Here is a 21,605-nt window from a genome sequence, read left to right on the forward strand (position 1 = left end):
GGGAACTCTAGCCCTGAGTTGTCTTTTCGTTCTACAATCTTTTCCTAGAAAAACTCACCTGCTCCCATGGTTTAAAATATCTTCTCTACACTGAAGCCTCCCAAATTTACTGGTAGTCACAGCCTCTCCTCTACACTCCAGACTCTACATCTAGCTGCCAATTAATTCCACAACAACATTGGCTTTCTTTTTTTTTTTAAATACGTTTTATTGATTTTTCACAGAGAGGAAGGGAGAGGGATAGAGAGCTAGAAACATCGATGAGAGAGAGACATCGACCAGCTGCCTCCTGCACACCCCCCACCGGGGGATGTGCCCGCAACCAATGTACATGCCCTTGACCGGAATCGAACCCGGGACCTTCCAGTCCGACGCTCTATCCACTGAGCCAAACCGGTTTCGGCAACATTGGCTTTCTTATGGGCACCTTGAAGCATCACACGTGCAAAACTCAACTCTTGATCTATCCCTACCTGTTTGGCTTCCAGCTTCTCCAGTTCAGTAAAAAGTACCCGTGTTGCTCAAGGAATGTGGGAGTCATTGTTTCTCCTCTTTTGCTGCCCTTGTCCAGTCCATCAGTTTTCTGTATATTCTTCTTCTCAAATTCTTTTTCAATTTGTCCCCTTATCTCCAGTCCTATTGCCACAGCAAACCACCATTACGTTTCATCTGTTTTCCACAATAGTTTCCCCTGGATTATCTCTGTCCTTTGTCCTACCAGTCTATTCTTCACTTAACTGCCAGAGAGATCTTTTAAAATACTAAGTGGATCACATCACTCCCTGTTAAATGCTCTCTGTGTCTCTACAATGCATGAAACCCAAGAGAAGGAAGTGTGTCACGTAGATAATGTACTATTGTGTGAAATGGACTGAGAGGATTTTTTTTTTTAACCTGTAAAGCAGTACTAATAATACCTACATCCGAAGGTTGTTGTGAGAATTCAATAAAGGCCACTGTCATTTCCACATTAGTTTTATATTGGCCTTTGCAGGAAAGAAGGTAAAAATTACATTGTTAATAGCTACTTCACACTCACCTGCAGAGAACCTTCTAAATGTCTTAGTGACAGCATTTTCCTTTGTATGATCATGGTCTCAGAGTAAAACATCTGCCTTGATTAAAGGATAAAAACCTGCTTTTAAAAAGTATGGAGCAGACCAAGTTCAGCTGAAAGCACAGGGCACAGTAAAGAATAATTTCAAATGTCTTCAGATAATATTTAATGTTTTGAGATGAAAAATGATTAGATAATGTGGTTGATGCAAATGTCATATCATGAAAAGTGAACCCTTTCTTTGCAAATCTCTATTTTTATTTATTTGAATTCACCTTTGCCTTGAGCTGTGCACGACAGTCCCTTTCCAAAATAGCATCATGACTTCAGCAGCCCATAGTTTTCGCAGTCCCCATGGCCCTTTTTGCTTTTAATTCACACATTCCAATTTAGAAAACACTATGGTAAGAATGAATCCGAGAAATCTGCTGAGGTTGGTGGCTAAGGAGCCGAGAGTGAAGGTGAGAAGCTATCCGAGCAGGTGCAGAGAGCAATCTCTATAGAACTCTAAGTCGTCGCTTTATCAGTGCTGCCTTTTTTCCCTAGATTTATATGAAAGTCACAATACCACTGTGATGAGCTCTTACCTGTATTTCAACATGAAATAAATTATATCAGTGATTACCAGAGCAAAAGTTTTATAACCATCAGCCATCTTCAGTACTTAGACATTTTGTTTGGTCTTTTAATTGCATGTTTATCTTGCAGGATAATTGAGCATACAAGATCTTTTGGTTGTAAAGCTGCCTTTTCTGCAGCTGAGCTCACCTGACTCCCCTGTTCATACTCCCTAGCTTGACTCTGCATTCCAGTCATACTTAAATATGATCTGATGTCCATCTAAGGGCTCCCTATCACCTCCAGACATCTTCATGTGCTGTTGCTGTGCTTAAAAGATGCTTCCTTCTCATGCTTCTGGCTAGAATACGATTTACCCTGTAGAATTCAGTTTAGTCATTGCACCCTATAGGAAGTCTGCTTTGATTCAGCAAATGATTATGTAGCCCTCTTTCCTGCTGCTGTAACACCAGCCCAGTGCTTATCCTCTTGTAATTGACTAGCAGCTACTGGTCGGCCTGCCTACTGGACAGGAATCATCTCACTTTCTCTCCCCTATATTCTTAGCACCTAGCACAATCCTTAATACAGAGTGGGGACTCATTATGCCTCGAGTGAGTGAATGATATTTGTGCATTGCAGAATGTTTGGAGTAAAATGGAAAAAAAATTTAACGACAATGAGTATGTCTTAAAACTTGAGACAACACTTACTAGCATTTTTTGGTTTTCTTGCTTCTAATTAACTTTCTATGTCAAGCTCACTGCATAAAAAGCTTTGAATACGTTGTCTTCACTTCTCAGTATACTGTGAGCATATTCTAATGTAACTACAAATTCTCTGGAAATGTCACTTAAATGGTTGTAACGAGATGTCCTTTAGAAGTAACATAGTTCATTCAGATATTCTTTGTTGTTGGACTTGGTTACATGGAATGTTTTGCTGCTATAAATAATGATTAAATGAGTGTTTTTGCATCTGATTATTTCTCTATAATACATTCTGGAAATGAAGTTACTGGGTGAAAATTTCACAGTTATACATGTAATCTATCAAAGTGCCTACCTCAATGTACCCTTAACTATAGGCTATCTTTTTAAAAAAGTCAAGATTTCAGAAACAAAAAGAATAGCTCATTTTTACCTTTTATTTATTGGTCATTTTTATTATACTCCTCTGTGAATTGTACCATAGTAATCTGCCCATTTTTCTGTTGTTCTGTTAGTTTTCTTATTGATTTAAAAGCTCTCAATATGTTTAAAATACAGTCATTTATAAAATTTTTACAAGTTGTCCAGTGTGATATGGGCCTTTTGATCTTTTTGTGTGTGTGTTTGTTTTTTTTTATGCACACTTATCAATCTTTTCTTCTGTGAATTGCTCAATTGTTTTTTCTTACAGAATTTCTTGCCCTGCTTAGTTAGATATTTTCCTACTTTGATGTATTTTATTCTAGCTTTATTAGTTTCTTTTGTTTACATTTAACTTTTTGCCCCATTTAGAATTTATTTTGGGTGATAGTGTAAGTGACTCTAACTAAATGTTGTTTTTCACAAAATAGTCAACTTTTCTAATATCGTCTCTTGACCTTCAAAGAAATGCTATTAAAGACAATTGTACTAAATAACCGGCATCATCTGAAGACGTAACTCTGTTCACCATGCACTTTGCTCTCTCCTCCCAGGTGAGCAGGAGCCAGCTGTCAGCAGTGACTCTGATATCTCGCTGATTATGGCGATGGAGGTTGGACTATCTGATGTAGAACTTTCCACTGACCAGGACTGCGAAGAGGTGAAATCGTGAAATGGCGAACACAGAAGAAAGGGATGGTAGGACCCGTGGGGAAGGGGGGGAGGTGTGCCCGAGACTGGGACCAGGCACACACACCTCCAGAACACCTCGGCATCGGCAGGACGCTCTGCTCAAGAATGGTCATGAAATGCAATATCCAAAGTCCAGTTGATCGGGATGCAGTTTCTCCGTCTCTACAACAGCCCACAGCCTTGGCAGCTTGGAAGTGGAAACCTGGTGTTCCTTCCCGGGCCCTTGCAGACACAGAGGCCCCCAACACAGACTGAAAGGACACTTTGGGGGCTTCTTAGTGTTCATTTCAGTTTTCCTCAGTGTTGTTTTCTTGTTTTGGAATTGTTGTTTGATTTCCTTGGCAGATTCTTTTCAAAGACTGTGTATAGTTCCCTGTAGGTCCACTCCTTTGTTTTTCGTTCGATCCACTCCAGCTTTTACATGGAGCTGTGTTTCAAAGCACCCATCCCTGCTGTGATCAGTCCCTGTCAGTCTCTGAGACTGAGGACCTTGACCTCTCAGCATGAGTGTGCATGGCTTTGGGAAGGGCCTCGGCACTCTGAAACAGGCGAAGGCCAGCTTTCATTAAGAATCTAAATTCTCTTCAATGGATCTGAACACTCCCAGCTGCCAGAGACCCCAACACTGAACTCTGAATGTGCTGAGGCCGCTGCTCATTCTTCTCAACGACATCACACTGGCTCCCAGCTGCCAGGCTCTGTGCAGGGCCATGTGACGTGAGAAGGAAGCTGTAGGGAGGCAGTTTAATTTGTCTGGATCTTACAGTGTGTGGCTGAAATTCTGAGCTCAGAAGTCCCCTCCAGGCATTAAGGCCACTCTCATCGGCTATAGGACTCTTAGCTGGAACTACAGGCCTGGTTTTAAAACCAGGTATCACCCATTCTTCCTGAAAGTGAAATGCCTGTTGTGCTGGCTCCCCCAAGGTTAGGCCAGGCTTTGTTACCTCACTGGCTTCTGCAGGAGATGGAGGCTTTAGGAACGTCAGCTTTGAGCCTGGTGTCCACCACCATGGGGGTCTCACCTTCATTCCAACACATCTGTTACACCTCCCCAGACCTCGAGGGATTTAGGTGAATCCTTTACACATTGCTTCCCAGGTCTCCCTGAGGGTGTCCAGACACCAAGTGAGGAGGGACGTATGAGTCGATGAACCATCTGGTCTAAAAAGTCCAGCATGGGAGTTGGCTAAGTCAAGTTTCTCCTGACTGAGAGAGACAGAGAAAGAAAAAGAGGTATCTGCCTTTTGAAACTGTTATGTTTGTATCCTTTTTTGTAACTATGACAGAAATGTGCTATTTTTTCTGTGGGCAATTTTGTAATCCATTTAGATCTCCCCACGCAGATGACTAAGGTGGTGAGCAGTCTCCCTGGACAGCCACGGTCACCTTGACCTCTGTAGGAGGTTGACCGGGACAGGAAGCTGCCTTCCCTGAGTTCTCTGTGCATCGATGAGGCTTTTCCCTCTCCTCACATTAACACTCATCCAAAAACAGAGTTTGGCTCTGCCATGTGACCTTGCTGCCTGCTGAAGCAGAGAGTGTAGGTCAAGGGACACTGCTGGGTATTCTTTGTCACCACCTTTGACCTTTCCTACTTGATGCTTTCTGCTTAGGTAGCAAGGCTAAGGGAAATGATTGCCACCTTCAGAAATAACCCATCTGTCTGCGAGTCCAACTCCTCCTTTACTGAAATCCAGGGAGGAATGAAGAGGGAGCTGAGGCAGGAGTCAGGAGGCCCAAATGAGCCGCGTGCTTGCTGGGCCTCAACCTCTTCCTCTGTAAAGTGGAGGAATTTAACAAGGTGGTGCCCAAGGCTCTGGTGGCCTTGGGACCACCAGTGAGCAGTTGGCCAGGGGATCTATTTGTTGCAGGTGTCGATGGAGGTAGCCAGCTTTCCACCTTGGAGAGGCAGAGGTGCTGGGCGTGTAACATAGAGGAACAGCTTTGGGGATTTGGTGCTCCTGGGTTGCTAAGAATAAACATCTCAGTGACTGAAGTTTTCAGCCAAAGGAGGAGTTGTTTGGTTTCACCTTGTTCTCAAACTGCAGTTAGTCACAGAGTTTGCCTTCTCTGGACCCCCTCAAAGCCTAGTCCTCAGTGTGCAATTCTTCATCTCCAGGTGTTTCCTTTCTCAGTCAGAATGGGCCTGCAATACCTACTCCTCCTCCTGTCAACTTGGCCCCAAACAAATTTCAGTGATAACTTTAGTCAAGTGGACTTAGAAGGATAATTGAACAGCAGAAGAAAGATGCATTGTATTGCTTACCCAGAGAGAAAATGCCTGAGGAGTGCATGGTCCTCTGACCATGGTTCTCTCTTCCTGCCATGACCAGGTGCAGAGGAATCAGTTGCATGTGGCTGCAGCAACCCCTAGAGGGTGCTGTGTAGATGCTGGGGGCCAGGAGGCTCACTGGAGGCCTGTGGGCCTGACCCCACAAAGGCTCTGCTGCAAACCCCCTGAGTCTGCGAGGTTCTCCAGTTACCAAAGGTCTGTCTCTGGAGACTCCTCCTGTAGCTTTGGTAGCTAAAAAACAATTTTTTTAACCAGCATAGAAGGATGCAAAAGAAATGGAAACAGCCCTTCCCCCACAGTGTTCCTCACCACCTCCCACCAAAGACCTGGGGATCCCATGGTTCATGGAGGGTGTCAAAGGTTGGAGAACCCTCTAGAAGTACATGCAAACTTTCTGCCTATTTACTGATTTGCATTTTTCTGTCGTAAGTGTCTAGACCAGCACCGTCCAATAGAAATGTAATGCCAATCACACGTGTGATTTTAAGTTTTCTACTGGCCACGTTAAAAAAAAAAAAAGTAAACACGTAATAATAATTTAATAATATATTTTTGAATCCAACATTGTTTCGACATGCAATTCCTGTAAAAAGAATTCATGAAATACCTTACCTTCTTTTCCATACTTAGTCCTCTAAAGCCATTGCATAGTTTACACTCATGGCGCATCTCAATTTGGATGAGCTACGGATTGGACAGCGCAGGTCTCCAGCTTCCACAATATTCTCACAAAGTTCCCCGACCTTTACAAAGAAAAAAGGTGAAAACCTAATTACCTCCCAAGAGAACCAGACTCCACCCAAGTTGCCTAATCAGAGGCCCCGAGATCCGTTGGTTTTGTAATGGATGAATGTTCAGGCCGCCCTTTCTGAAATTTCTGCTTGGACTTTCTAACCACACCACTGATGTCCATTACCATTTGCTGTGATTTCTCTGACCAGTTGTTTTGTAGGAAGTCACACAAGCCATGCTGATTTGGTGCTGAAACAAAAGGATATCCCTCGCTTCCATGGCAAGCCCTTAGACTTGATACGTGGCGCTCAAGAGCCAAAGAGAATCCCAGACTGGAGTCATCCAACTTGACCTCAACCCCTAGCTGTCCTTCTTCCTCTAGGAGTTGCTACCACCTGTTGGCTTGTCCCTTTGGGAGGAACTTAGCCCTGATCCTGAAGGCAGCACCTGCATATTGATGGAGTCTCCAGGGCTTGTCACCCCTGACATGTCAACTGCACCATCTAGGCAGGGCGAGGGGAGAGTTTGAGAAGGTAGAAAGTTACTAATGGCAAAGGCACCTGCCTATTCTGACATCACATAGTGAGCATCATACCCACGGAGGCAAGGCTCCATCCAAAGAGGTTTGTTGGTTGTTTTATCTTGTTTTCAGCATTTCCCTCATTGTGGTGGAAATGTCTCCGGACGTTCTTGGCTCTGGGTTTGGTTGTATGGAAAACCATGGTGCCCATGGCTATTTCCGTTAGTGCCCTGACCTCCCTGCGGCCGCCATGCTTTCAGGACTGAAAATACTGACAGGGAGCCTAGCATAGGATTCTTTCTCATTTATGAGTTTTGTTTAAGTGAGACTTCTCGCAGAGCATGCAGAATAAATGGCATTTAGTTATCCATTGAGTGCCTCACCTTGACTGCACACAAAGAAGTCCCATGAAATCAAACTCTTTCAGAAAATCTGGGATGTAGAGTCACACCCTCTATGGAGCGAGGACCCAGCCCTCTGGTCCCAGGGTCCCAGAGGCAATGTCTGGGAGCATGTGTTATGTGCTCTTAGATTTCTTTCCCTTTTTTGTCTCTGTGTCCAGCTTTCTCTGACTGCCTGTCTGTCTGTTTCTGTGTTTGCACACCTACACACATTCTTCACTCATTTTTCAGAAAAAAACCTTGATGGCTCTAGACCTATAGAGTCACTAATGTGATTACCATCATTAGTGATGGTGTTTTCTTCTTATTCATGACGTCTATAGTTGCACTTCAGAAGATAATACCCAGTTTACTCTAAAGGCAAATTAACTTCCTCCTTAAAGGAGCTAGCCCGATTTTCACTTTCATGTCTAATTTTATCACAGACCATCTACAGCTATTGCCTTTTTCTCCAAGGCTTCCTTGCCAGAAAAGTCTCCCAGGCAAATAATGGCAAGGAAACAACTCCAGAATGCTGTCTAGGTTTAGTATCTTCCACCTCCAGCATCTGTGGCCTTCCTGGCTCATCCCAGGCCCCAGGGGCTAGGGTTTCTTAGAAAACTGTGTGGGTCATACCGTATCCGGTGGCCACTCTGCTTCCTAACATTGTAGCATAAGAGCTTGCTCTTTGTAAGTGATCTGAGAGGCCACCTCTTCCTTAAGACTGAAAAAGAGACACAAAGAAACCAGCTTCCTAAGGGGAGGGACAGAGGGTGCCTTGGGCACTGCTCTGTGTCCCAGAAGTCCCTCATCCATGCCACTGCAGGGCCAGGACAGAGAGTTCATCTGGTGATGGCAGGCCAAGGTGGTATGAATACCACCTGCAGGGAGTGGGAGCAGAGGGTGGCAGGATATGAATAGGGACGTTCTTTCCAATAAATGCTCATCTCCTGGGTTTAGAGCCAGGAGATGAGCATTATAGTGTGCGTGTGCGTGTGTGTGTGTGTGTGTGTGTGTATGTGTGTGTGTGTATGCGCGCGCGCGCACGCATGTGTGAAGGAGTTAAACACTCATGATTGCAGAGGTTTGGATTACCTAAAAACTAAATTAATTCTGAGAAGTAGGTATGAGTTTCTCATCACTTACCTCTTCCCTTTTCCCACTTTGCTCCCCATCTCACAACTCCAGGCCCTTTGTAATAGGAACGATCATTTATAAAGATCCTTAGATCAGTAGCCACACTTTTCCATGTTGAGTCTTCTGACAGCACTGACGTGTCACCCCAAAACTAAAGAAGTGATTCCAGGTCCTAGATGTGGACCTTTCACTATTGATCCCCTTAACTGCACAACCAGCTTGTTCTGCAAAGAACCTGCTGATGTCGTTCACGTCTCTGCTTTCCTCCCTCTGAGCTATGCCTGCTCCAGTGCTTCATCCGTGGCTTTTTTCAGGAATCTCAGTGATCAAAGACCTTCTCATCCTTGTCACTATTGACGTTTGCACTTACTACGGAGTCCTTCACTCTGTGGCCACCCGATCAATATCTGTTGATGATATGATAAGGCAAGTAATTGCATTCCTTAAAAGGCTGCAAGTCTAAACAGAGCACAGGAGAAAGATCTGCAGAGAAGGTAGCTCAGCCTGAGTTACCCATAGTCACTGCTTGGTCTTGTCACCCTGAAGGAAGTGGAGGGCTTAGAGAAGCAGGGAAAATGTGAGGACCATGTGTGCTCTATAAACCAAAGACGGCTCACCATCCAAATGGACACATGCTTCTTCCATTGACCAGTTGAATTATCTCCTAATGTTCTCATGAAGAAAAGTGAAGGTATGTTGCCTCGTCAAAGGAAACGGTGAAATCTTCAGGGGGTTTCTCTTGCAGGCTGGTGATTGGCCTTGACCTTTCTAAATCCAGAAACATAAAAACAATGTTTTGTGGCCTTAGTACCACAGCATCTTTAAAGTCTAGTGGTTAGTCCCCTTTTCCCTCAGAAGTTTAGAGAAGCCTAGTGCTTTATTCAACTCAGAATATTGTCCTCTTGAAGAATGTGACGATTTTTCAGAGCCAAAGAATTTTCATGTATAAGAGCTAGTTAATTAGTATCCACTCTTTTGAAGAAAATACCAAACTGTGGCGGTTAAAGAAGGATGATTAACAGGAACTCTGCTGTCTGCGTTTGCGTTGGTATCTATGGCACTCACTGTTCAGTAGGATGTTATTGTGAGGGGGCAGAGCGCCCTCTGCTGCAAAATCACCATCCTTTCAGCCAGTTGATTTGACTAGAGTCGTCATTTCATCAACACCTAGTTATTTGCCTTTTACTATCCAATTCCTCTCCGTAGCTGAGAATTTGGTCTATCAAAAGAGAAAGGAATGTCACAAACCCTGAAAGGTTGAAAGCGAACCCCACTGAAGACCTCACTGTCAGTAGCCCTTCCTTCTGCAAAAGGTTGACACGTACTGTCGGCTCTGTTTGTAACAAGAGGCCTCTGGCTGGAATGTTGGGGCAGAGTTATAAGGCAAGGGCCTGATGGTTTTGTAACTTGATTCTTGTCAAATTGCAAAGGAAGATCAATAAACAGACTTCTTTTATATGAATGTAGATGGTATGAAATATGTGTTTTTGTATGTGTACATAATAATATATTGACTTCCTGCTTTCACATTAGTAATCTGAAATGGTTGTACCATTTTATAATTAGAAAGAGATGTAGGGGTGGGGGAGGGTGGAAGGGCTGTTATTTTTATAGTGGGATGTTCCTTATATTTAGAAAACTTGAAGTAATTTTGTATTTGTGAAAAGTTACATTCCATTCAATTCCTGAAAAAAATAATAATGGGTCTTGTTCTTTAAAGTATTCATGAGCTGGGAGAATGATGACCCTAGTTTCCAGGGGAGCCTTCTAAGAAGCTTGTATGTGACACCCAATTCTGTAGGTGCAGACCATGACCTGCAATTACCAGTTCAATGTGAAAAGGGGGGAAAAAACCCAACTTATTTTAACCCCTCTGTATATAGTACATTATTTCCACCAAAAAAGACTTCTGCTACAAAGAATGCACTTACCATTATGAAATAGTCCAACATGGCATCATAAATCCATCTCTAGTAGCTCCCTACTAGCAAGAAAGAAAGAATCCAATGGCTTTATTTTTTCTTTCTAAACATGAATTGTGTTTTTATTGTAAAATGAATGATTTCACAGATAGAATTTGACTTCGCTTCCCCAGGAGGTCTCTCTGGCCCGTCTGCAGATCATGCACGTGGTGGTCCCGGCCCAGCAGTCCCCACCCTCTTCCTATTCAGATCCTGAGACTGAGCTCCCTGGATGAACTGCCACATGACTCAAAAGCCACAGTTATTCCTGGTGGCATTTTCATGGGTAACTTTTAATTTGGACTTTGATTTTCTCTTCATAGCTGAAAAATTGACTAATGGGTTGTTTATCTATTTTACCCAAACATCATCTTCTGAACAAAGTCACGGGCATATTTAAATGATTAGTTAAGGCAGTGTAGTTGTTGTTTATTTCCTGTATAAATCTCATTTCTTCTTCCCCTACCTTATTCCTTCCAAAGCACTTTATATCTCGAAATACAAAGAAGTTTTAAAAAACAGTCTTTAAAGGGATTTGTCTTCTGTTAGGAGACACAGACTTTTCTTCCCCTTGATTCTATTCTCTGTGTGCTTGGAGAGCATAAACCTTTTGTCTCCTACTGGGAGTGTTGAAATGTTAAGGATGAGAGTCGGAAACATTCAAGCGTACAACATGGCTATTTTTGTTATATAGAAGACTATCGTGTAAATAAGTGCCATCGTGTTCTTATGTACTGGTTTTTTTAAAAAGTGCAACTCTAATGATTGGAAAAGGATTGTGAATTCCAGGAAATTTCATTGCAAAATTTTGTTTGGTTTTGTTTTTTAATAAAATGGAACTAGATGCTGGTGTTTGTGTCATCTGTATTTCCTCATGTTGCTGCCTCGTCTTGAGTTCCAGAGGGGGTCCTATGGATTTTGTTTTTTATCTTATTTATTTATTTATTTATTTATTTATTTATTTTTAATCCTCACCTGAGGATATTTTTCCATTGATTTTTAGAGAGAAAGGAAAAGACAGAGAGAAATCTTGATGTGAAAAAAAAACACACACATTGATTGGTTGCCTCCTACACACGCCCGACTTGGGCCCTAGCCAGGGAGGAGCCTGCAACCGAGGTACATGCCCTTGACCAGAATTGAACCTGGAACCCTTCGGTCCGCCGGCCGACGCTCTATCCACTGGGCCAGACCAGCTAGGGCTGTCCTATGGATTTAAAAACCCTGATATTTATAAAAATCCTGCCGAGGTACATGCCCTTGACCAGAATTGAACCTGGAACCCTTCGGTCCGCCGGCCGACGCTCTATCCACTGGGCCAGACCAGCTAGGGCTGTCCTATGGATTTAAAAACCCTGATATTTATAAAAATCCTGATTATAGTCAAAGAAGGAGAGATTTCAATAACTTCATTATTTCTCTCCTGTAAGTCAAGCACTAGGCACCTGATCTCCTCGTAGCTCTTTGCATCTCGGTGAAGTGATGAACATATTTTGAACAATTAGGAAACGTGGGGGCAAACTTAGCTTGCGGTGCGTCATGCCGGGACTGAGCCCTGTAGTCTGAGCCGTCTGGGGCAGGCGACTCTATGCAGGGTTACACCCGGGGCCCACGGGTGCGCTGGGTGGCCAGGTCCCTTTTTATATTTACTTGTACATCTCTAAAGGACTGTAAAACATCGGTTCTTTTGAATTAGCAAGGACAGGAAATGCTAATGAAATAAGAAAGATGGGAGCCGCCAGCCTGGGGAGGAAGGAAAGGAGAGGCCCCTACTTGCTGTTCACTCACTTGAAACTGCCAGGCCCCTCAGCGTCAGTGACCCGTCCAAGGCTGCGGCACCGGCCCGGAGGCGCAGGGGGTGGACCGGGGGAGTGCAGTGCAGCCTGGCCAAGCCTGCCTTCCACCTGGCCGGGTGCCCCTCCCTGCTGAGGGCTGCACACAACCTGCTGGCAGCCACTCAGACTGCATGGAGGGTGGCAGCCTCCTGAGCTCTCCGCTCCCCCTCCCCCCTACTCCCCCACCCCCGGAGCTGCTGTGAGTGACCACAGTGGAAAACATCAGTGCCCGGGGCTTTGCTCTCGGGGCTAGTCCACACTGAGCTCACAGAGAGGAAGATGCTCTAGAGGGATTGTTAGTAACAATAACGATCATGCCACAGGACAAGGGACTTTAAACTTTGCTTACGCTTACAACAGCGCTATCTTTCTCTGCCCAGACGCCTACTGTCTGCGATGAAGCTGACGTCTGGGGCCCTGACGCTGGTTGAAGCACAGAGTCCCAAGGTCAATTCATTGGGAAAACGCTTCATACAAGACATAGGAGCTATGAAGAACTTTCAAGAAGGCTGTTCTTAAGTCACCGATGTAACTTTGCATTACTCAGCTTTTCTAAAGCTGAGTGAAGACAGAATCCCATTTTTAAGGGTTATATTTCCCAACACTGCATTGGACAAGACCATTGTGTGGAACGTGTTGATGCTCAAACTAGAAAGAAGCTACTAGACCTGGTTCCCCCCCCTCCCCATCTCACATGCCCCACAAGCTGTCTTGTCTCTCTCTGTCCCTGCGCCACGTCTAGCAGGGTGAGGTCAGCCTGGAGCCACTTCACCTGGAGCAGAGACGCCCCAGGAAACACGTGATGGGCGCTGCTCAGGGACATGCGTGTGCCAGGGAGCACTGGGGGCTGTGGCGCTTACAGTCACACTTTCGCGGGAAGTAGGGGCCCTGCCCTCCTGGACACTCCACTCTGGGCTTTTGTTTTGCAGCATCTTTATCCTTTTGAGGATGGAAAATGGAAAACTCCCCAGAGTTTTGTAACAAGCCAGCAAGGCCAGCTTTGCACCCGATTCTTAGTCTGTTAACACCTCTGTGGTACTGGGAGTTAAATCACTATTCAGGGAGCAAAGAAAAATGTGTTTGGTTTTTTTCTAAGTCTCATAATTCCTCCTAAGCCCATGTTAGCATCCCTACTCCTCCCCTTGTCTTGGCCGAGAAATACATGTGCCAGGTTGGGGAAGGAGGCTGGTGAGGGGAGAACGCGGGGTTTTTGTTTTCTGTGTTTTCTTTGTTTTGTTTGTGGTTTGTTTGTTTTTTGCTCAGTGATGATTACAGAAGAGTGAGAGTACCAGCTCCTGAGAAATTCAAGTGACAATTTATGAGCTACTTTAGGGCAATTGTTCCATCACCCATAGTGATCCAAGCACAGAAAGTTAATTTACCTCGTATGTCTTCACACCCGTTGGCATGGAGTCTCCCTCGGATCTCACTGTGACTGTCTGTCCTTGGCGGGGAGAAGAATAAGGGGCTGTGATCTCAGACCAGGGAACCCTCAGCTCACACAGGTTAGTTCTCCCTTCGCTGCTTCGCGCCCCAGCGCGCTGGCCCAGGTGGGATGCCACCCGGAGCCCAGGCACCCTGGGAGGCAGAAACCACCTCCCAAGCCCCTCCGACCTCTCTGCCTTCGAAGACATTCCCGCCCTGCCCCCGTGGGAACATCCAAAGGTCTGGTCAGAGCCGTGACCTCCTGCCCCTCAGCACCCCCTCCGCGCCTCCCTCTAACATCCCCGCCCTCTTTGTTCTCCAGGGTCGTTTACTAAACTGGGGAGAAGCCAGAGCCAGCTCCCGCGGGCGGGCAGCTGCCTTTGGTTGCTATGAGAGCTGTATACACAACACAGCTGCCTCCGATATTATAGATCCAGCGGGAGCCAAGGCTCTCAAATCTCTCCGAAACACACACACACAATTCAGAGCTTTGGAATGGGCATCAGTGTCTATAAATAAATGTGAGAGCAGCGCCGTTGATTAGAGAATGTAAGGCTGCAACGGAGTCAGGCCTGAAGATACGCTGGGCCCGGGGCCCGATGTTACACCCGCAAAATTCCCAGTGAGTCCAGTCACACAGAGCCTCTCCTTTACAACATGGAATATTAAAAGTGGACCCCTGCCTCTCCTCACTTTCCCGTTTCCTCTCTCCCATTCCCTTTGTTTGAATGGAGGAGGAAGAGGAAAGGGAGGGGGTTACCTAAGGCCAGGGTTAGAGCTGGAGGGGGGGAGGGGGGAGGGAGGTCCTGACCCAGTGCCAGAGTTCTCTGGCCTGCACCACAATCCTTCCATAAATGCAGGCAGCTCCAGGCTGCTCAACGCTCTCAGGAGGGGAAAGCAAGAAACACTGAGAGCTGGACTTTGTTATAGCAACGGGGAAATTGTTGTATAGTCAGGAAATGCTCCCTGAACAGCAACAATTCTAATCTGCAAGCAGAATAGGACGGAGGGAGGCACGGTACGTGAGAAGGTACAAACGCACGTATTCACACACTCCCACACTCATTCACTCTCACACACACCACCACCACCATTACGACCACCAACACAACCACACACACCACCACAGCCACAACCCCACAGTGAGTGCCCAGCGAATGCTGTCTCTTTTTAGCTATGCAAGAAAGCTCATCTCATTAAGATCCCAAGGGGAGTTGTATTTCGTGCTCTCCTTCTTCTGGCCCCTGCTCTGGTGCTGAGCTGTGCTTGCCGGGAAGCACAGAGGGAGGACTTCTTTATCTTATATTATGGGGGGAGGGGGACCTAGATGTCAGAGAAACCCCCCAACTACAGGACACTTGAAAACATGGGGATAAAATACCGTAAATCTCCTAAGGTGACTAGCTCTGCTGGTGGAAAGTAGGAGAAAAGCCTGGAAGCCAGAAGCTGGAAGGAAGGGCCATCGGGAGGAGAAGATGACCCTGAGTAAGGGAGTTTGCCCTGGGCGCCTGTGCTGATCCCCACGGTCCAGGGAGCCACAATTTTTTTTTTTTCTGTGAAGGGCCTGATAATCAATATTTTAGGCTCTGTGGATCACATATGATTTCTATAACTGTCTTTCATTGTAGTGTTTAACAATCCTTTCAAACTGGACAAACTGTCCTTCACTCAAAGGCCATACAAAAACAGGCCACAGGAAGGGTTTTCAGGGACAGGGACAAAGTCCAGGGTCAGAGTCAGAGACCTTGGCACAAAGCCAGCACCCACTGTGGCGGATAAGCTAGGCACAGATTTAGTTTAAAGTGGTCCCAGATTGGCAGCTACACTAAGTGTTTGGTAGACTCAAACTCATGTCTCACTGAAGCTATACTTCTTAAACCCAGACCTCAAAGATTCTCACACAGCAAGCTTCAGGAATACAAGCTCAATCAAAAACCTCAACAAAGGCCTGGCCAGGTATCTCAGTTGGTTAGAGCATCATCGCCATACGCCAAGTTGTGGGTTCAATCCACAGTCAGGGCACATACAAGAAGCAACCCGTGAATGCATAAATAAGTCGAACGATATATTGATGTTTCTTTCTCTTTCTCTCTCTTACTTACTTCCTCTCTCTCTTGCAAATCAATCAATAAATAAAAAATTGTTAAATTGGCACATTAAAAAAAAACAACCTCAACACAACACATAGAGGAAATGAGCCACTGAAAGAGAGTGCAGAGTCCTACTCATAAAGATTGACAACATGGGAATTATTGGGTGCAAGATAGAAAATCCATGTTGAGCCCTAGCCGGTTTGGCTCAGTGGATAGTGTGTCGGTCTGTGGACTGAAGGGTCCCGGGTTTGATTCCGGTCAAGGGCACATGCCCTAGTTACGGGCTCAATCCCCAGCAGGGGGCATGCAGGCAGCAGCGGATCAGTGATTCTCTCTCATCATTGATGTTTCTGTCTCTCTCTCCTTCTCCCTTGCTCTTTATTGAAATCAATAAAAAAAATTTTTTTAAAGAAAATCCATGTTTAAAGGAGCCCTCCCGGTGACTCCAATGCTCTATAAAGTTTACAAACGACCACTGTAGTCATTTCATACCCAACAGCAGGGGCCCAAAAGCAGAGCAGGACTGGAGAGCAGGTGGCATCATCACTCTGATTGGGCTGCTTTGACCCTATGATGGTGGATTTGGAGGAGACTGAATTTCATCCAAAAATGTTTTATTGCTTTGTGCTGTTCAACTTGCATATAGAGAAGGAGTAATCTGGGTTATCCCGCAGGGTCCCATGTGACTGAGCCCTGCCTGCCTCTCCCAGGTCCCTCTATCTGAATGTTCTCCCCGGCTGCCAAGGCTGCCGTCACCCTGGAGCTGTTGGCTCAACACTGTATCCTCAGAGAGGATTGTCAAACCAATGGCTGGTCCGGAGTCATCTCTCCCCAGGGAAAGGCCCACAGCAGGAAGACCACGTTGCACCACTAGGGGGCGCTGCTCCCACAGTGTGCAGCCTTTTAGCCCAAAGGCCCCAAGCGCAGGCTGGCTTATAAATGGAAAGAATTACGTGTTTGGGAATTGCTGGCTCTGAAGAGTAAACTCCGTAGTGACTTTAGAATAAATACACAGTGCTCATGAGTACTGCTATCATGTTAATTTAGGGATACCAGCAAACAGTTGAGTGTTAGAGTTAGTTTAGGCATGTTTGTGCACCAGGCACTCAGTAAGTGCTTGTTATGCTTCATGTCCTTTGGCCTTCACCATACCAGCTGAGGAAAGTACTGGTATTATTCCCATTTTATAATTCAGTTAGTAAAGCTTAGGAAGTGACTTGCCCAAGATCACACAGCTAGTAACTGGCAAAACTGCTCACAAACCCATGTCTTTCTGTCTCCTAAAAGCTGCCCTTCACCACCATATTACATTTCCTTCTGTCTTTGGAAAGGAAATTAAGTTGTCGAGTTTCTCTATCTCTATAACATAAGAAGAGAGATATTTAAATTAAAAGAAGCAAGAACAACCACAAAGTAACTTTGCAGTGGAGAAATCCAACAAGCTCCCCACCACCACCACCACTCCGTCCCAGCCAGGTGATCAGAGCTCATCTCTAAGCTGTAAGTCATGTCAGTGGTGTGTTCCCAGACATGATGGGATGAATGTGCTCTTCTTCCCAAAAACATCAGATACATCCACATGGGGAGGGGGGACATTCTACTAAATACATGACCTGTAGTCTCAAACTGTCAAGATCATCAGAAACAAAGTCACAGAAACTGTCTGAGATCAGAGAAGCCCAAGGAGGGTATGACGAGGAAATGTAACCTACTATCTGGGATGTGATCCTGGAACAGAAAAGGAACATTAGGAGAAAGTTAGTGAAATCCAAATGAAGTCTGAAGTTTGGTTACTAGTAATGTACCAATGTTGGATCCTTGATTGTGGCAAATGTACCACAGTGATGTCAGATGTTAACAATAGGGGAAACCAGGTGTTGTGCTATCTTTGTAACTTTTATGAAAAACTAAAACTACCCTAAAATAACTTTATTTAAAAAGAAAAAGAGATGCTTTCATCAAATAGAAGAACCCATTAATTACTAAAGACATGAAAATTGGCTTTTGATGATATTGTGGAATTTTCTTCCCTGGAAATTATAGAAATAGAAGAAAGAACTCAGTATCTTGAAGAGGTTATATTTCTTCTTGAAGTATGAGAAACTGGATTATTTCTCAATATCAAATCCAGATTTTTTTAGTTATTTTATTTTTAATTTAAATGTATTAGGATAACATTGGTTAATAATATCATATAAATAGCAGGTGTACAACTTTATAATACAATTGTATTCTCCACTGTGTGCTCACCTCCCAAAGTCTAGTCCCCTTCCATCACCATTTTTAACCCCCTTTACCTTCAGCAAGACTATAAATTTGTGACTTGTATTAATTTAATCCAAAGTAATTGAAAATGTGCCAAATGAGAAGCTAATCATTTGTAATTATGCCAAACTTATTGCAAATGTAATAAATGAGTTCCTTAGCTGGTGCACAGCAATTACATTTAACGTAAGATGGGTAAGCCACATAGATACCAATACACCAAATGTTACAGAACACTTACCCTTTGTGTTGGTTTTATTGCAGTTGAGCTGTTTCTCCCAGTAGGGGGCGCCATTTACCATCAAATAGAAACAATGCCCTGGCAGAGGTGGACAGGGTTGCAAGGCTTCCACCTTGAAGTTGATAGGATAACTTTGAGGGAGAACAACCATTCAGAAACCTTCTCCAGTAAAACCTGTACAGTAAGGAAGGGGGGGTTAGACAATACCAACCAACACGGCTGGAGAAGGGTGTGTTTCACAGAAGGAAGAATATGTTGGACTGTACCAGATAACAGCCCCTTGGGCCTACACATTACTGAAGCCAGGTATCTGCCACTCAATGAAAAGCAGGTTAGAAATGACAAAACTAGAAATAGTTTATATTAAGCCAGGCCTGTGTTCCTTAAAAAAAAAAAAAAAAAAAAAATGTGGGAGCAATGTTCTCAGAGTATCGTCTGCTTATTTATTGACCATGAGTGTTTTGTTCCACATAGCATTTCCCAGGGTAGTTCATGCACTTGATTCTTAAACGCAGCAGCATGAGAAACGCGCCCCCCCCCCCCCCCCCCACACACACACACACACTTAAAATCCTTTAATGGCCGCCCATTTCTATTAAGCCCAAGTACAGCACAGAAGCCTTAACATGATCTTGGTCCCGCATGATCTGGTCCCTGACACCATCTGCAGAATGATCTTGTACTGCTCCCACTCCATCCCTGTACCCCACCCCTTCCTCTAATCACTGCCTGTTCATCCTGTGGGTCTCAGCTCAGCAGCCTTCCCTTGGAGAAACCTTCGCCCCTAAGCCTCCGTTAGGCAGCCCCATTAAAGGCTTACAGAGCACCTTGTGCTTTGCCTTTGGAGCCCTACTGATAGGCCTGCTCCATGTGGTAAACATGGCACTAAACAGGGTTCAGCGTTAATAATTCATGGATACCATGTTTGAACTGATATCAATTCTCCTCTCTGGATCACACATTCCTTGGGATTAGGGTGTAGTTTTTTCTCCATATTCCCAGTGCCCAGCACAGGGCCCGCTTTAGAGCAGGTTTTCCATATGTAATTGTAGAATAAATGATTGACGGAACAACCGAGTACCTGCCAGCTGCCCAGCTCTCTCCTACCTGTTTTTACTCTTTTCATCTAAAAAGAAAAAACTTTTCACCCAGAAATTAGAACTAGCAATATTTGGGTATTATATACCAGGCTGTTTGAGGGATTTGGGGAAACTAATATCAGCAAAGCACTTAAATGTTAGCTACAAAATATGGAGGAAAAATAAGAGATATGAATAAGAGATAAGATGACATAAAACAAACACGTTGTGTTATTTGACACAGGTCACTAGAAGGGCATATTTTATAGAGAAACATCTCCCAGGACGCCTGTGCTGATAGGGAGCAGATTAGCTCCTCTACATGTTCATTCAGGTGAGGCTGGTGCTATTATTAAACCAGGGAACCTGGAGAACTCAGCTCAGCCTCTACTTAGCAAAGCAAGGCCATAGAGAGAGAAACATGGATGCCAAGGCAAGCTCTGTTCAATGCAAGATTATATTGCGCTGCCCTGGACCGATTAGAACACGCTTTGCTTAGGCTTCGCTGTGACCTCAAATGCATTCTGTCTTTGGCCCATGGGAGCTTCTTGGAGTTGGCTCCTAAGTCCTTCTTGCATGGCATTATTCACGGTATTACTGGCCTTTGAGAGCTTCCTCACTGTCAAGTATATCAAATGTCCCAGAATTATCAAATACATTTCCTGCCCCAAACACCGAATCAACCATACTTCTAAGAAATAATACGTCAAGAAACAATCTGGGCACTGACTGTGCTCATGGCTACTAGCTTGGTTATTGTTTCTATGCCTCTTCAGTGGTAGATACATGTTTTAAAAGAAAAAAAAATCGCTTGAGTTTTTACTGACATTTCCAATTCAGGTTTAGTATTACTAAGTTTTCTAATAAACTGCTTCTCTTACTACATCTGTATGCATTTCCTTAATTCCATGATGAGAATTCTGAATCTCAAAGACACAGGTAATGATAAAATGACAATATCTACTAAATATTCATTTATCCCACACTACATACATAACAGTCTCAGAAAAATAACACTTAGATTTCAGAATTTACTTCTTCTGATGAGAAGAAAGCCCTTTTCTGCTGACCTCAGAGGAAGTGAAGCCAGAGAGACTAACAATAAAAGAGAGTATCTTTGCCACAATGTGTAGGTTCTATGACATTTGGTCTCTTAACAAAGCCCATTCTGTTCTAGGAAATGCTGAGCTAAGTTACTCAGACCAATGCTTCTGGTAAACAAAACAAAATGAAAACATTTATTTTTAAAGTGAGAAAAAATATAATATAAACAACACATATAATATATATTAGGACAATCAAAGAACTGACAAAATAGGAAGGAATTACTAGGTCCACAGTGAAGGGAAATCAGGATCTCAGTGGGGCTTATAAAAACAAAGCCTTGTCCTAGCTGGTTTGGCTCAGTGGATAGAGCAATGGGCTGCAGACTAAAGGGTCCCAGGTTCAATTCCAGTCAAGGGCATGGGCCCAGATTGTGGACTCAATCCCCAGTAGAGGGCATGCAGGAGGCAGCCGGTCAATGATTCCCTCTCATTATTGATGTTTCTATATCTCTCTCCCTCTCCTTTCGCTCTGAAATCAAAAAAAGATATATTTAAAAAAAAAACAAAAAAAAAAACTCTTTTCTGATCCTTCACCTGGAGGTCTTCTTAACTGCAAGCCCTAAAGACTCAGGGACTAGCCTATGGTTTGCTCTGATTATTACTTAGGATAGAGGTATCCTGGTCTCCTGCGTCTTCTACCATTACTATGGTTCCTGCTTGTACATTAAATTCCTAGAATGCCCCCTCTGAGGCTCAGGAACCATTGCAGAAGAGGTGGACGTATGAGATTGTAAAAGCCAGATAAGAGGGGCACGATGGGCACACAAATCTAACTCCATCTTACAAGCTCATCTTCCTTCGTGATTGACCAGAACCCAGTTGCTTGATATTCCTCAAGACTGAGGGATGATCACAAGAAAGGGGGAATTGTAACCAAGCAGGAACTCACTTTCTTTAAGGTGATCCTTTCTCCTTTCTATCCACTCCCTTCTTTAATCATTAAGTCCTTAAGACATTAGATTCTGGTCAGCATCCAACTGTCTTAAGAACAAAGCCTCAGATCTGTTGACACAAAAACAGAGTTTCAGTCAAGTTAAAGATAGCATCTTGACTTCAGTTGCTATCTTTATTCCCAGGCCCATGAAATGGAATGACCCTAC

General features: G+C 44.3%; 1 protein-coding gene across 1 annotated transcript in view; it reads left to right on the forward strand.

The window, feature by feature from the left end:
* RNF150 (ring finger protein 150) overlaps positions 1 to 11,259 on the forward strand; it is a 174,260-nt gene extending 163,001 nt beyond the window's left edge. The window contains exon 7 of the mRNA XM_079771621.1: positions 3,300 to 11,259. Within this exon, the coding sequence (XP_079627747.1) occupies positions 3,300 to 3,418 (119 nt within the window). The 3' untranslated portion in view covers positions 3,419 to 11,259. The remainder of the gene's footprint in view (positions 1 to 3,299) is intronic.
* The last annotated feature ends 10,346 nt before the right edge of the window (positions 11,260 to 21,605 follow it).

Source organism: Cnephaeus nilssonii (genome assembly GCF_951640355.1).
Source record: "Cnephaeus nilssonii genome assembly, chromosome: 5".
Classification (NCBI taxonomy): Eukaryota; Metazoa; Chordata; class Mammalia; order Chiroptera; family Vespertilionidae; genus Cnephaeus; species Cnephaeus nilssonii.